This window comes from Squalius cephalus (assembly GCF_949319135.1).
Source record: "Squalius cephalus genome assembly, chromosome: 21".
In the NCBI taxonomy this organism is placed as follows: domain Eukaryota; kingdom Metazoa; phylum Chordata; class Actinopteri; order Cypriniformes; family Leuciscidae; genus Squalius; species Squalius cephalus.
In genome coordinates this window covers 1,839,996-1,856,222 of record NC_137142.1, presented here as the reverse complement: position 1 = coordinate 1,856,222, position 16,227 = coordinate 1,839,996, and the positions used below count along the sequence as shown (strand labels likewise).

Here is a 16,227-nt window from a genome sequence, read left to right as displayed (position 1 = left end):
AATCTCAAACGTGATTTATCATTTAAAAAGATAGTGTTACATTAAGCACCAACACTTCAAAATAATTATATTTGAAACTAGACTTCTTAGTAATTCTTAAAATATTACTATAAATTGCAGCAACACCTCCCCCTTTGCCTTTCAGACGAGGCTCATGTTTATAACAGTAATCTTGTGGGGTTGTTTCATTTAAAGTAATGTAATCGTTTGGTTTTAGCCAGGTTTCTGTCAAACACAGCACATCTAGATAATAGTCTGTAATCATGTCATTAACAATAAGTACTTTGAAGTAAGGGATTGAATATTCAGTAATCAAAGCTTTTAGCATTTGCTCATCTGTATTATATCTGTTTTTTATTTGTTGAACATCAGTTAAATTATTACCCTTAAATGGGTTTGGAAGTTTTTTGGATTTCCAAATTCGGGGAACAGACACAGTCTCTATATGATGATATCTAGGTGAAAGAGGCTCTATGTGATGGTATTTATCTGACCTGGGTGACGCGAGGCCGCTAGCAGACGGTCGGTTTAGCCAGTCTGTCTGCTTCCTGACCTGAGCCCCAGATTGTCATGTTTGAGCTCTAAGACTATGTGCCATATTACTAGAGAGAAGAGCAGCACCATCTCAGGAGGGATGAATACCATCTCTTTTCAACAGGTCAGGTCTGCCCCAAAAACTTTTCCAATTGTCTATGAACCCTATATTATTCTGCGGACACCACTTCGACAGCCAGCCATTGAGTGAGGACAATCTACTGACTATCTCAACACTCCTGCGAACAGGAAGGGGGCCAGAGCAAATTACAGTGCCTGACATCGTACTTGCGAGTTCACACACCTCTTTAACATTAATTTTTGTGATCTCCGACTGGCGGAGTCGAACATCATTAGTGCCGACATGAATAATGATCTTAGAGAATTTACGATTAGCATTAGCCAGCACATTTAAATTTGCTTTGATGTCAGGCGCTCTGGCTCCCGGCAAACATGTGACTATGGTGGCTGGTGTCTCTATTTTCACGTTCCGTGTGATAGAATCGGCAATAACTAGGGCACAATCAACAGGATTCTCAGTGGGTGTTTCACTGAGTGGGGAGAACCTGTTTGATGTTGTAATCGGAACGGAAGAGTGGTGTTTTGTCCCGCGACTACAGCGCCTCACCATAGGATGGCGCGAGCACACACGAGAAAAATAAATAATAAATAAATAAAGATGGGTTGTGCCTCGACACGGCACAGCACGGATGAATCCGATGTTTTGAGGAGAGTCAGTCGCCGCCGGTGTGGATACTGGCATTCGCAATCACAGATTCTACTTTATGGAAATATGACCAGCATAAGAATTTCATCTAATCGTCTGAACAAGTAACAAGAAGTAAGTAAAAAGCATTGCAGTAAATCGCGCTAATCTAATGATTGCTTATCATATGTCAAACCGTGCAAATTATACTTTGTTCTCAAATTGTTAATGTTAACATCATCAGCATTGTGTGACTACATTTAATGCCCTTCCGATATCTATCCTTGTTTTCACATGAGCCGGTTGCAGTCTCTTTATTTCTGTAGCCACTCCGAAGTCTGATGTCACTGGTGATTGTCGTTTGAACCTTTCTGGATCCGCCATCAAATTTATAAGTTTAATTATATCAAGTGCTGTGAGAAAAGGCTACAAATCTCCAACATCCTCACACTCATTGCCTACTAGCCGAGACTCTTCTTTATGTGTACAGATGTGACTTGCTGAGTACAGATGTGACTGTATGTGTGCAGATGTGACGTTATGTGGACAGATGTGACTGTGTACAGATGTGACGTTATGTGTACAGATGTGACGTTATGTGGACAGATGTGACGTTATGTGGACAGATGTGACGTTATGTGACGTTATGTGTACAGATGTGATGTTATGTGGACAGATGTGACGTTATGTGTGCAGATGTGACGTTATGTGGACAGATGTGACTGTGTACAGATGTGACGTTATGTGGACAGATGTGACTGTGTACAGATGTGACGTTATGTGGACAGATGTGACGTTATGTGGACAGATATGACTGTGTACAGATGTGACGTTATGTGGACAGATGTGACGTTATGTGGACAGATGTGACTGTATGTGTACAGATGTGACTGTATGTGTGCAGATGTGACGTTATGTGGACAGATGTGACGTCATGTGGACAGATGTGACGTTATGTGGACAGATGTGACGTTATGTAGACAGATGTGACGTTATGTGTACAGATGTGACGTTATGTGGACAGATGTGACTGTATGTGGACAGATGTGACTGTATGTGGACAGATGTGACGTTATGTGTACAGATGTGACGTTATGTGTACAGATGTGACGTTATGTGACGTTATGTGTACAGATGTGACGTTATGTGGACAGATGTGACGTTATGTGTACAGATGTGACTGTATGTGTGCAGATGTGACGTTATGTGACGTTATGTGTACAGATGTGACGTTATGTGGACAGATGTGACGTTATGTGGACAGATGTGACTGTGTACAGATGTGACGTTATGTGGACAGATGTGACGTTATGTGTGCAGATGTGACGTTATGTGGACAGATGTGACGTTATGTGTACAGATGTGACTGTATGTGTGCAGATGTGACGTTATGTGACGTTATGTGTACAGATGTGACGTCATGTGGACAGATGTGACGTTATGTGGACAGATGTGACTGTGTACAGATGTGACGTTATGTGGACAGATGTGACGTTATGTAGACAGATGTGACGTTATGTGACTGTATGTGTACAGATGTGACTGTATGTGTACAGATGTGACGTTATGTGTACAGATGTGACGTTATGTAGACAGATGTGACGTTATGTAGACAGATGTGACGTCATGTGGACAGATGTGACGTTATGTGGACAGATGTGACTGTGTACAGATGTGACGTTATGTAGACAGATGTGACGTTATGTAGACAGATGTGACGTTATGTAGACAGATGTGACGTTATGTGACTGTATGTGTACAGATGTGACTGTATGTGTACAGATGTGACGTTATGTGTACAGATGTGACGTTATGTGTACAGATGTGACGTTATGTGGACAGATGTGACTGTATGTGGACAGATGTGACGTTATGTGGACAGATGTGACGTTATGTGGACAGATGTGACGTTATGTGACGTTATGTGTACAGATGTGACGTTATGTGGACAGATGTGACGTTATGTGTACAGATGTGACTGTATGTGTGCAGATGTGACGTTATGTGGACAGATGTGACTGTGTACAGATGTGACGTTATGTGGACAGATATGACTGTGTACAGATGTGACGTTATGTGGACAGATGTGACGTTATGTGGACAGATATGACTGTGTACAGATGTGACGTTATGTGTACAGATGTGACGTTATGTGTACAGATGTGACGTTATGTGGACAGATGTGACTGTGTACAGATGTGACGTTATGTGGACAGATGTGACGTTATGTGTGCAGATATGACTGTGTACAGATGTGACGTTATGTGTACAGATGTGACGTTATGTGGGCAGATGTGACGTTATGTGGACAGATGTGACGGTATGTGTACAGATGTGACTGTATGTGGACAGATGTGACTGTATGTGTACAGATGTGACTGTATGTGTGCAGATGTGACGTTATGTGGACAGATGTGACGTTATGTGTACAGATGTGACTGTATGTGTACAGATGTGACGTTATGTGGACAGATGTGACGTTATGTGTGCAGATGTGACGTTATGTGTACAGATGTGACTGTATGTGTACAGATGTGACGTTATGTGGACAGATGTGACGTTATGTGGACAGATGTGACGGTATGTGTACAGATGTGACTGTATGTGTACAGATGTGACGTTATGTGGACAGATGTGACCAGATGTGACGTTATGTGACGTTATGTGGACAGATGTGACGTTATGTGTACAGATGTGATGTTATGTGGACAGATGTGACGTTATGTGGACAGATGTGACGTTATGTGTACAGATGTGACTGTATGTGTACAGATGTGACGTTATGTGGACAGATGTGACGTTATGTGTGCAGATGTGACGTTATGTGTACAGATGTGACTGTATGTGTACAGATGTGACTGTATGTGTACAGATGTGACGTTATGTGGACAGATGTGACGTTATGTGGACAGATGTGACGGTATGTGTACAGATGTGACTGTATGTGTACAGATGTGACGTTATGTGGACAGATGTGACCAGATGTGACGTTATGTGACGTTATGTGGACAGATGTGACGTTATGTGACGTTATGTGGACAGATGTGACGTTATGTGTACAGATGTGACATTATGTGGACACATGTGACGTTATGTGGACAGATGTGACGTTATGTGGACAGATGTGACGTTATGTGTGCAGATATGACTGTGTACAGATGTGACGTTATGTGTGCAGATGTGACGTTATGTGGGCAGATGTGACGTTATGTGGACAGATGTGACGGTATGTGTACAGATGTGACTGTATGTGGACAGATGTGACTGTATGTGTACAGATGTGACTGTATGTGTGCAGATGTGACGTTATGTGGACAGATGTGACGTTATGTGTACAGATGTGACTGTATGTGTACAGATGTGACGTTATGTGTGCAGATGTGACGTTATGTGTGCAGATGTGACGTTATGTGTACAGATGTGACTGTATGTGGACAGATGTGACGTTATGTGGACAGATGTGACGGTATGTGTACAGATGTGACTGTATGTGTACAGATGTGACGTTATGTGGACAGATGTGACCAGATGTGACGTTATGTGACGTTATGTGGACAGATGTGACGTTATGTGACGTTATGTGGACAGATGTGACGTTATGTGTACAGATGTGACATTATGTGGACAGATGTGACGTTATGTGGACAGATGTGACGTTATGTGGACAGATGTGACGTTATGTGGACAGATGTGACATTATGTGTACAGATGTGACGTTATGTGGGCAGATGTGACTGTATGTGTGCAGATGTGACGTTATGTGTACAGATGTGACGTTATGTGGGCAGATGTGACTGTATTTGTGCAGATGTGACGTTATGTGGACAGATGTGACGTTATGTGTACAGATGTGACGTAATGACGCAAAGACATGCTCGAATTTCCCGCAGAAATCCACCAGTACCACTGGAATTAAAAACATTATTACAAGCTCACCGCTTTTGAATCGAGCTACAGCAAGCAGAGAGTTTTGAACACTTAAGTACTTGCTCAAAAAAAATATTTTGGATAATTTTTAACTCCAAAAAGTTACGGACTGCAGCTTTAACATAGTCAAAGCTGGCGTGTTCTCAGAGAGGGAGAGAGAGAGAGGAGAAAGAGAAAGAGAAAGAGAGAGAGGAGATAGAGAGAGAGAGAAAGAAAGAGAAAGAGAGAGAGAGAGGAGAGAGAGAGAGAAAGAGAAAGAGAGAGGAGAGAGAGAGAGAGAGAGAGAGAGAGAGAGAGAGAGAGAAAGAGAAAGAGAGAGACAGAGAGAGAGAGAGAGAGAGAGAGAGTGAGAGAGAGAGAAAGAGAAAGGAGAGAGAGAGAGAGAGAGGGAGAGGGAGAGGGAGAGAGAGAAAGAGAAAGAGAGAGAGAGAGAGAGAGAGAGAGAGAGAGTGTGTGTGTGTGTGTGTGTGTGTGTGTGTGTGTGTGTTTCCCTACTGTCCCTCAGTAATGTGTGTGTGTATGTTAAAACACTGTGGTATCAAATATTCACACATGTTCTAGTTTGTTACACTGTTTATTTAAATTTAAGTTAAGTTATAATATTTTTATAATAATACTTTTATTTTGATTATTTTGTTTTTTATTATTCTATGTATTCCAAGCTTTGGCAATATTGTATTATACAGTCATGCCAATAAAGCAATCTTGAATTATATATAGGCTATAGAGAGAGAGAGAGAGAGAGAGAGAGAGAGAGGGAGAGAGAGAGAGAGAGACTCCGCCCTCCGCCCTCCGCGTCAGCGTTTAAGAATCGAAAGATCTCTCAGTAAAAAAAGAAGGAGGGCTGAATGAGAGAGTGAAGGATGTGGGACAGTCGCTAATGTTGGACAGGACCCGTGTGTGAATAACCTGACGGCGCAAACACACTTTCTGCAAACCGACCGCCGAACTACAGCGTTAAAATGGGGAATCGCGTTGTTCGTGAAGATTTCGAGTGGGTTTACACAGACCAGCCTCACGCCGACCGGAGGAAAGAGATTCTGGGTGAGTCTCCATTCTCTGACACGAGCACGGACTGTAAAACACACTATATATCGCTATTGTACATGCTAGCGTAGAATTTGTCTTTGTTTTTCTGTTCGACGCGCTGTTTATCAGGAACTCGCATGCTTTATGATGTAAAATGATCCCCGAAAAAGCTCAAACGAAGCGGTTATTCGTTTGATTGTCTTATTTTCTGCCCTGTCTTATTTTCTGCCCTGTCTTTAGTGTGTAACCTAAGTTACGTTGTAATTAAAGACACGTATTTTTGAAGTGTTTGTTTAGAGATGAAATAGCTCGGGCTGACCGACCGTTATGTGAGGGCCGCTCCCAACATGCACTTCACCACTGAACTACAGGACATATTCGCATGTTCTCTATAATATTACTTTATTATTAATATTATTTAATGTATTATGTGATGTTTCTTGAACAATCGTATTACACACGAGGCCGTGACAGCTAACTATAATGTTAGTTAAACCGCGTCCTATTTTTAACGATTAACGATTAGCCGCTAACGTTAACTGGTTTCATAACTGTGCGAATATTGGCTATAGTAAGTTAAGCTATCGTGCGATTCTGTAATTATTTTAAAGATTTAATCTGGTTTCTGTTTATTCAGTCATCAGTGATGTATTATTAAGTGGTAAAACAGTGAGTTTGGTGGTGAAGTGAGCTGCTGATGGTCACATGAGGAAAGTTAGCTAATGCTTGCGAAACGGTCCGTTTCTCACTTCAGTCATTATGGTGGTCTCTATCTATCTATCTATCTATCTATCTATCTATCTATCTACCTATCTATCTATCTATCTATCTATCTATCTATCTATCTCACATTCAAATCTCAAGCTATTAAAACTAATTCAAACTCTGTGGTCAGGCATTGTCAAGACAAACTTTTTTTTTTTTTAACCTAACGTTAGTTATGAATGTAAACGAACACGCATGATATACTGAATGTACAGAAATCCATATGCTGTGTTAACAGTAAAATATGATTCGAGAGTGTGCAGTTACTCATAAACCTGCTTATGAATAAATGTGGAAAGAGCTGATGATCCCGCTTTATTCCTTCCATATAGTTTGGATGAACTTTACAGTGAGTTTATGGATCACGTTTCACCTCAGGCTTTCTGTGTTTGATACAAAACGTCAATTCATGAATTATTCATAATGCTCTCTCTCTCTCTCTCTCTCTCTCTCTCTCTCTCTCTCTCTCTCTCTCTCTCTCTCTCTCTCTCTCTCTCTCTCTCACACTCACTCACTCACTCACTCACTCACACACACACACACACACGCACGCACACACACACACACCAGTCATCTGGTAAATGATTCTGTAGCTTCTCAATTATAGGGTTCAACGGGGCCTAAAGGCACACCTAAAGGAAAATGTGCTTTTCACTGCTCCCATAGTGAATGATTGCAGAACAAAATGGGGTTTTTAATTGAACAGTGATGGATCATCACATTTCATAGGAAATCAAGTCATGAAAAAGTGGTATAAATCGTATAAATATACGAGGTGACGCCCAACACTCGAGGTAAAAAGCATACTGTATTAATACAAAATACATTAACTAAAGTAATGTTTCACATGCTAAGTTAATAATACTCGTTCAAAACAATCACTTCAGCAATGTTTGTACTATTTTCTAAGTAAAATAATTTATTTTTGTTTTAATTTGCCTTCATTAAAATGTTAATTTTAAAAAAGAATATCATTTAAAAAATAAATCATTTAAAAAAGTAAAGATTTGAAGGAGATCCCATAATCATTTAATATGACTTTACGGGAGTACCAATAAATAGGCCTATGTTTTATTATATGATTATGATGGTTTCATTATGAATATGGTGATTATCTCTAAGTTGGACACCCAACATAAAGCAACACTAAAGATTATTTTTTTACCTTAAAATAATGTTTCCAAAATCGTTTCAGTGGTTCATCAACTCGTAACAGGGTGAACGGCACTTCTGCATTCGCTCTGCGTCCCTATATCGGCTATAACCGCACTATGCAAGTCTGCCAGATCGGGTCGCAGATCTGTAGTTCGAAATGAGACATAAGAAACTACACATTTGACTTGCTTTACGGCAAGCGTTACAATAGTCATTATTTAGTTTTTCTTCGTTTCTGATGTCGCAATACATAATGCTTTCATGAAATCATGCATCATACTCTACCTTGTCTGTGGGCATCGTTCATTCTAAAGCCGGCGCTGGATAAACATCGTGCGTGCGACGAGAGGCTGCGGGCGGCGAAATCAATTACGACAGCGGTAATGCACAATTCCGCTTCCAACCTGTAGGGGGACCGAAGTGTTGCTTTAATATATTATATTAACCATCTGAAATTTATCAGTTCATCAAATGGAAAAGTCAGACGGCTGTTCGTTATCATGTTAATTATTGTGCCTTTTTACCTCAAATACCATACTTTCACATGTTCTCCAGTTATTGAAAAGCTGTTCATTTAATTACCTTGAACAAAACTGAAAATCATTAACAAGACCTTTGTCTCAAAATATATTTAGTAATTTTATTGATTCTGATTTGCTATAGCCTATAACATTTTCAAAAAAGACCAAACTATTGCAGGTTGGACTTTGCGTTTGCATTGCTTGAAATTGAATTTTGCAGTTTTAACTTTTGAGTGGAGAATCAGGCAAATCTCCACATGCGAAGTGAAACGAGGATGATTTTGCACCATCTAGGGGTTTAAAGGAGAATAAAATCAAACGTGCCTATTATCCCAGGGCACCTTTAGCCCCGTTGAACCCTATTCATGCTTTTATTGCACATGGATTCTGGCACATGCAGACACCAGTTATGACTGAAGAATAAAGATGCAGAATTAAACTTTACGTATAACTGTAATTTTAAGAGAAACCCACTGGACTGATTATTTCTCCTGGTCATTGGTGGCTTGATGCTAATGTAGATACACAGTACTGTTCAAACAACACTTCATCGGCTCAAATGTTGAGCAAACGTTGGGGAAGTTTCTTGCAGTATGCAAACCTGTGCTGACATGTAGCTTGTGTTACTGCTAACACTGAAGCATGCTCGATCCAGACGTGTCTAAGACTGTCGGCTCCTCTGCCGTACTGTTGATTTCATTACATAAACCCTGGAATAGCCTTGAAAGTGGAGCTCTTGCTTCAAACCCGTCATTTCTTGCATTATAAAATGCCTTGGATGAAAAGTGCAACCATTTCAATTCTACTGTGTGGTTTGCATTGTGCTTTCTTGGGAGTTTTAGGCAAATGACTTAGGCTTCAGGTTTGACATGTAGCCTAAAGCACACGAACAAGGAGGGGCCGATCAGAGACACATGAGCCACTGTTCCCGATCCTGATGGTGTCGAGTTGCATTGTCATGGAAATAGACATAATTTGAATGAACTCATCTTCCACATCACACTGTTTCAGTTTAACAATTTGTTTTTGTTTTTTTTTGGCAGCTAAATACCCAGAGATTAAGTCTCTAATGGGACCTGATCACAGACTGAAATGGATAGTCTGTACGATGGTCGCCGTCCAGTTTTTGGCCTTCTATTTGGTGAAGGACCTGTCCTGGAAATGGGTCTTGTTCTGGACATATGCATTTGGGAGTTGCATAAACCATTCAATGACGTTAGCGATTCACGAGATCTCTCACAACACCGCTTTCGGGAACATCCGCGCCAAGTGGAACCGTTGGTTCGCCATTTTCGCCAATCTGCCCATTGGCTTGCCTTACTCGGCCTCGTTTAAGCGCTACCACCTGGACCACCATCGATATTTGGGTGGAGATGGTGTGGATGTTGACATTCCCACTGACTTCGAGGGCTGGTTCTTTTGCACCCGTTTGCGTAAGCTCATCTGGATAATGTTCCAGCCGCTGTTTTACGCCATTCGTCCCCTTTACATCAACCCCAAACCCATCAGTCACCTAGAGGTCATGAACACGGCCATACAGCTCGCGTTCAACGCTCTCCTCTATTGGTTCTGGGGTGCCAAGCCCTTGGTCTATATGATGATGGGCTCTTTGTTGGGAATGGGTCTCCATCCCATCTCAGGACACTTCATTGCAGAACATTACATGTTCCTCAAAGGCCATGAGACGTACTCTTACTACGGATCCCTCAACCTGCTGACGTTCAACGTCGGATACCACAACGAGCACCATGACTTCCCTAGCATTCCCGGACGCCGACTACCGATGGTAAGATGAGTTATTCTGCTTCATGTTTACTAGGGGAGTCATAATATATCACAGTACACAAATGCACCAATATGTATCGTGGATAGTTCACCCAAAATGAACATTTCTGTGTGAGAAAAAATTCAAGTTTTCAGAGTTTTAGTGTCAGTACTACATTAAACTACTATAATGTTGAATATAATGTATAATAATGCAATGGGGAATATTAGTGGGTCCAAATGTCTGATGTTACCAGTAAAAAGTGGCCTACATTATTTTAAATATATCTAGTCAGTGACAGAGATCAAGCATATTCGTCTACAATAATTCTGTATTTTCAGCTTCAGAATCATGAATATTGTTATTCTGGTGTCTCTATTGTCCTGTGCGTTGGGTTTCCAGCACCAAGTCCAAGTCTATTCATTTACACACACAATGTTATATCAAATTTAGCATTTTAACATTTTACCAAATGTCTTGAGGTGATGATAGACAGGGCAACTTTTTGAGCAATGTTGCCGTCAGCGGGCACCCAGATGAGACACACGGCCCACGACCGATCTATCCAGATAGAAATGTATTGCCCATTTTCAATGGGAAAGAACCCAAGCAACAATCGCTCGGCAAGATTGCCCAGCAACATTGCTCAAAAAGTTGCCCTGTGTATCATCACCTTTGGTGTATCGCAATAATATCGTATCGTGAGTTCAGTATCGTGAAATGTATCGAAATGTGACATGAGGGTCTCGTTACTCCCCTAATACAAAGCCAAAGCAGTCCATAAGTGATGGAGTCCATATCAATAGTTAAATAATTTTATCATTAAATAAACTTAAACAAATTTCCCCTTGTTTGACATTTTAGACTTTTTCTAAAATTTAATGGTAGCTATGTATTTATTAAGCATGAAGACCCATTTATACTATGTGACAAAAATATAAACGCTAAGTGTAGTGTATCCAGTGTGTTCAGGCCTGTGTGTTTGTGCCTCCATTATAGTATATTATTATTTTCAGTTAAACAAGGAAACTGTGGCACACTTTGGCTAACAGTGAAGTGCAGAGCTGTCTGTAACTTTGTATCCAAAATTAAATATAGTCTATATTTCAACAAAAATAAATGATCAAAAACTTTCAAAAAATAATAAATAGTTAAAAAAAAAAAAAAAAAAAAAAAACGTAGACATCTGAGTGTGAAAATCAGTTTATTTCATAGTTTTAAATATGCCCTAAAGAACATTGACTAGAAAACTTGCAGTTATTTTTGCAATCACTTAAAGTTGAGTTTGTAAATGCCAAACGGCCTGGAGCTAAAGCAAATACAGCACTGGGTCTGGAGTCATCTGGTGTTTCAGTGGAGAGGGAGGTCCTGAAGGCCTGCCGTCTTGTCTTTAAATGGGACATTACTGTGTTCAGCCTATCAAATACAAATACTACTTAAAGATGAAGTGATGAATGGTAGGATACTTCCTCCCTAAAGGGTTTGTTCACCCAAATAGGAACATTTCTGTCAGTAATTACTCGCCCTCATGTCAATCCAGACCCGTAAGACTTTCAATCATCTTCGGAACACAAATTAAGATATTTTTAATGAAAAATTAGAGATTTCTGTCCCTCCATTGACAGCTACTACCACTTTTAAGCCCCAGGAAGGCAGTAAAGACTTCATTACACTAATCCATGTGACTCCATGGGTTTAACCTCAGCTTTAGGAAGTGATGCGAGTGCTTTGTTTGCGCAAAACTAAAAATGTACCACTTTATTTTTGTCACTTCATAAAACTGAGGTTAAACCACTGGAGTCACATGTATTTCTTTAATGATGTCTTTACTAGCTTTCTCAGACTTGAAAGTAGGTGGAGGGACAGAAATCTCTCAGATTTTAATTTGATTAAAAATATCTTCATTTGTGTTCTGAAGATGAACGAAAGTCTTGGGGTTTGGAACGAAAAGGAAAGGAAAACTAGAGATTTGCAGATTGATGATCCCCGAGAGGCTTAACGCTGTGGCGCTATCAAAACATTACTCTTATTGTTCGAACAAACCAACCGGCCCCACACCATTTCTCCAGCTATTGGGGGAAATCCTCAGGAAGCATGAAATGAACTTTTGCCCTTATGATTGACAGATTTAAAATGCCACCTTGAATGTAATTCCTGTTATCATGAATGTTTCTAGGGCTGTCCCGACCAAAGATATGGGTAGTCATTCATTTAATCCATTAGTTGACTAGTTGCACATTTATGATATTTTAATTACTTAAAGTCACCCTGTGGTGAAAATCCAGCTTTTAATGTAGTTTATGTGTCTATATGGTGTTTATAATCTGCTTTAAGACAAACCATGTGTAAATTCATAAGTCGACAGCATTGCTGAGTATTTCCTCCTTAAAACTGCAGTGAACCAAAGACAGTCTCAAAAACACGCTTTGAAATCGCTGGTGTTTCTGACGTCACAAACTACCTTGTAACCAATCAGATCAACGTGTGATCGTCAACCAGTGGATCTCTGAGCTGAGTGAGTGAGTGGAGGCGGGGCTCATCTGCATATTCATAGAACCGCGCATACTAAATGAGGCAAGGGTGTCGAGTTACATTCAACATTTTTCAAGGAAAAAACTTTTAAATATGTCATTTTGGTGATTAAAGATGATTTAAGGGATGCAGTTATTGACTACAGGGGGACTTTAAATATATACTGGGGGTATATACACTAAATATATACTGGGGGTATATACACTAAATATATACTGGGGGTATATACACTAAAATATGGTCTGAGTTTCAGGGCTGAGAAAGAATATACATTCCTAACAGTGTTCTGCATTACAGAAAAAATACTAAACTAGAGAAATAATAATGAGCCTTGAAATATAAATTAAGCTTTGACTGGCAAAAGTAATGATAATGATTGTGTCGGAAAAAAACAGCAACGAGACTGACTGAACATTTATATAATTCCTTCGTAAACTAGTGGTGTTGTGTTTTAGCCGGATTCAGTTTATCATTTGAGGAATTTATATGATTCTTATCTGTAATTGTTATAGACAAGAATCACTAAACGGCTTCATAGTCTAATGAACTATTCCAGTCAAGAGTGAAAGATTAACTGGCTGGCTCACACTGGCTAAAGACAATCAGCTAGAGGACATCAGCTACTGTCTGCATGTCATCAGATGATCGTGACCCGCAGCCAATGAAACTGATGAAAGCATTTCTGTGTAAACTGCCTCCGGTGTTTTGTCTAAGACGGTGTTTCCCATTGTTTCCTTCAGGTGAAGAAGATCGCAAGCGAGTACTACAAAGATCTCCCTTGTTACACGTCATGGGTGAAAGTGCTTTATGACTTTATCATGGACGATGAACTGAGTCCGTACTCCCGTGTGAAGAGACGACTGACCGGAGATATCAAACAAGAGTGATGAGTTACCCGAGAGGTAACCAGTTCCTGACCGCAGACTGTCTTCACCTTCCCCTGCTCGAGAGTCGAGAGCTTGTGGTGATTTTCAGCCTCTGCGACAACAGAAACGTCTCGGCTACTCTGGTTTTTGGCAAGCGTGTTGAAGAATTTTAATTGTGAACCAAAACTTCTATTGCACATGGTCTGAAGATTCACTCTTTTATTATTAGTTTAGTGGAATTTTCCTTTCTTACATTTCAATGCTAATGTTTCTAATTCCTGCGTGGCAGATTTTAAACATTGTGAGATTAAATAGGTCAGCAGTTCATGTAGCTTTACATGCTGATTCAGTGTTCTTCTGCTTATCTGTCTGCTCTCCTGTCACATTTAATGAGTAACGCAGAGCTCACCAATAGAATATGTTCTTGTTATTATGATAATGCATCATATTACACTCTGTAGATCTGCACCATCAGATTATGTCCAGTTCCTGTAATACTGAGAGCCATTATTGTTACTCATCTTTTATTAATAGACGCCAATGCCAGCCGTTTTGGTGTCCAGGCCTGTGTGTTCATATTATTTCAATTAAAGAAGAAAACTGTGGCACACTTTGGCTAACAGTGAAGTACAGAGCTGTCTGTAAACATTTATATGTTTTATATATATCAAATGAACTAAAAAGCCTTAATAAATTGTAGCTGGCGTCTAATGATTGTTATTATTGTTAATATAATATATACGCACACACACACACACACACACAGTAGTTTGAAACATTACTATTTTGAATGTTTTTGAAAGATGTATCTTATGCTCAACAAGCCTGCATTTATTTGATCAAAAATTCAGAAAGAAAATGAAATATTACAATTTAAAATAATGGTTTTCAATTTTAATATACTTTAAAGTGTAATTTATTCCTGTGACCAAAGCTGAATTTTCAGCATCATTACTCCAGTCTTCAGTGTCACATGATCCTTCACAAATCATTCTAATATGAGGATTTATTTAACAGTTGTGCTGCTTAATATTTTTTTGGAATGGGTGATAATTTTTTCAGGATTAATTGATGAATAAAAAGTACAGCATTTATTCAAAATATAAATATTTTTAACAGTATAAATATTTACTATCACTATTTATCAATTTAACACATCCTTGCTGAATCAAAGTATAAAAGTACTTAAAAAAAAATGCTAATTGTTTTTTTTAAATCTTTTGAATGGTAATGTATATTACACCGCAGGAATGACTTCCTGCACTTCCAGTTCCATCGTTCTGAATGCCTGAAATAATGTCTGTGGTGAGCCAAAGCACAGAGTATTTTCACGTTTTATTCTACTGCATAAAATACATAAATAAAAATCCCTTGTGATTAAAAAAAAAAAAAAAAAAGTTTTCTTGTGAAAGGTGGTTGATAACAAGTGGCTAAATGGGACTATAGAGGTAGTCAGGGACATTAAACATCATCAGTGGATCAGGTAAACTCGTCTAGGTAGTCCACTCCACCAGCCATGTTGCTCTTGCAAACTATTCTCTCTCAAACCGTCAGGGAAAATGAAACGTGCTGCGTAACACGGGAATGAACCTCATTGGTTCTTGCAGAAGCTCAAACGTGCTGAGTAACATGAGAATGAACCTCATTGGTTCTTGTTGAAGATCAAACGTGCTGCGTAACACGGGAATGAACCTCATTGGTTCTTGCAGAAGCTCAAACGTGCTGCGTAACATGAGAATGAACCTCATTGGTTCTTGTTGAAGATCAAACGTGCTGCGTAACACGGGAATGAACCTCATTGGTTCTTGCTGAAGCTCAAACGTGCTGCGTAACACGAGAATGAACCTCATTGGTTCTTGTTGAAGATCAAACGTGCTGCGTAACACGAGAATGAACCTCATTGGTTCTTGATGAAGATCAAACGTGCTGCGTAACACGGGAATGAACCTCATTGGTTCTTGCAGAAGCTCAAACGTGCTGCGTAACATGAGAATGAACCTCATTGGTTCTTGTTGAAGATCAAACGTGCTGCGTAACACGGGAATGAACCTCATTGGTTCTTGCTGAAGCTCAAACGTGCTGCGTAACACGAGAATGAACCTCATTGGTTCTTGTTGAAGATCAAACGTGCTGCGTAACACGAGAATGAACCTCATTGGTTCTTGCAGAAGCTCAAACGTGCTGCGTAACACGGGAATGAACCTCATTGGTTCTTGCAGAAGCTCAAACGTGCTGCGTAACACGGGAATGAACCTCATTGGTTCTTGCAGAAGCTCAAACGTGCTGAGTAACATGAGAATGAACCTCATTGGTTCTTGTTGAAGATCAAACGTGCTGCGTAACACGGGAATGAACCTCATTGGTTCTTGCTGAAGCTCAAACGTGCTGCGTAACACGAGAATGAACCTCATTGGTTCTTGTTGAAGA

The 16,227-nt window shown here is 39.8% G+C and overlaps 1 protein-coding gene across 1 annotated transcript; it reads left to right on the top strand.

Moving 5' to 3' along the window:
- The first annotated feature begins 5,905 nt into the window (after positions 1-5,905).
- Positions 5,906-15,179, top strand: degs1 (delta(4)-desaturase, sphingolipid 1). Its single transcript, XM_079855483.1, has 3 exons — positions 5,906-6,211; positions 9,681-10,423; positions 13,675-15,179. The coding sequence occupies exons 1-3, from the start codon at positions 6,130-6,132 to the stop codon at positions 13,819-13,821; spliced, it is 972 nt and encodes a 323-aa protein (XP_079711609.1). The 5' UTR covers positions 5,906-6,129; the 3' UTR covers positions 13,822-15,179.
- Positions 15,180-16,227: the final 1,048 nt, after the last annotated feature.

Excerpts from the sequence above, each read along its gene's own strand:
- degs1 (XM_079855483.1), top strand. The coding sequence starts at position 6,130 with ATGGGGAATCGCGTTGTTCGTGAAGATTTCGAGTGGGTTTACACAGAC. Across the intron at positions 6,212-9,680 it reads CCGGAGGAAAGAGATTCTGG|CTAAATACCCAGAGATTAAG; the intron begins GTGAGTCTCCAT and ends TTTTTTTGGCAG. Across the intron at positions 10,424-13,674 it reads CCGGACGCCGACTACCGATG|GTGAAGAAGATCGCAAGCGA; the intron begins GTAAGATGAGTT and ends TGTTTCCTTCAG.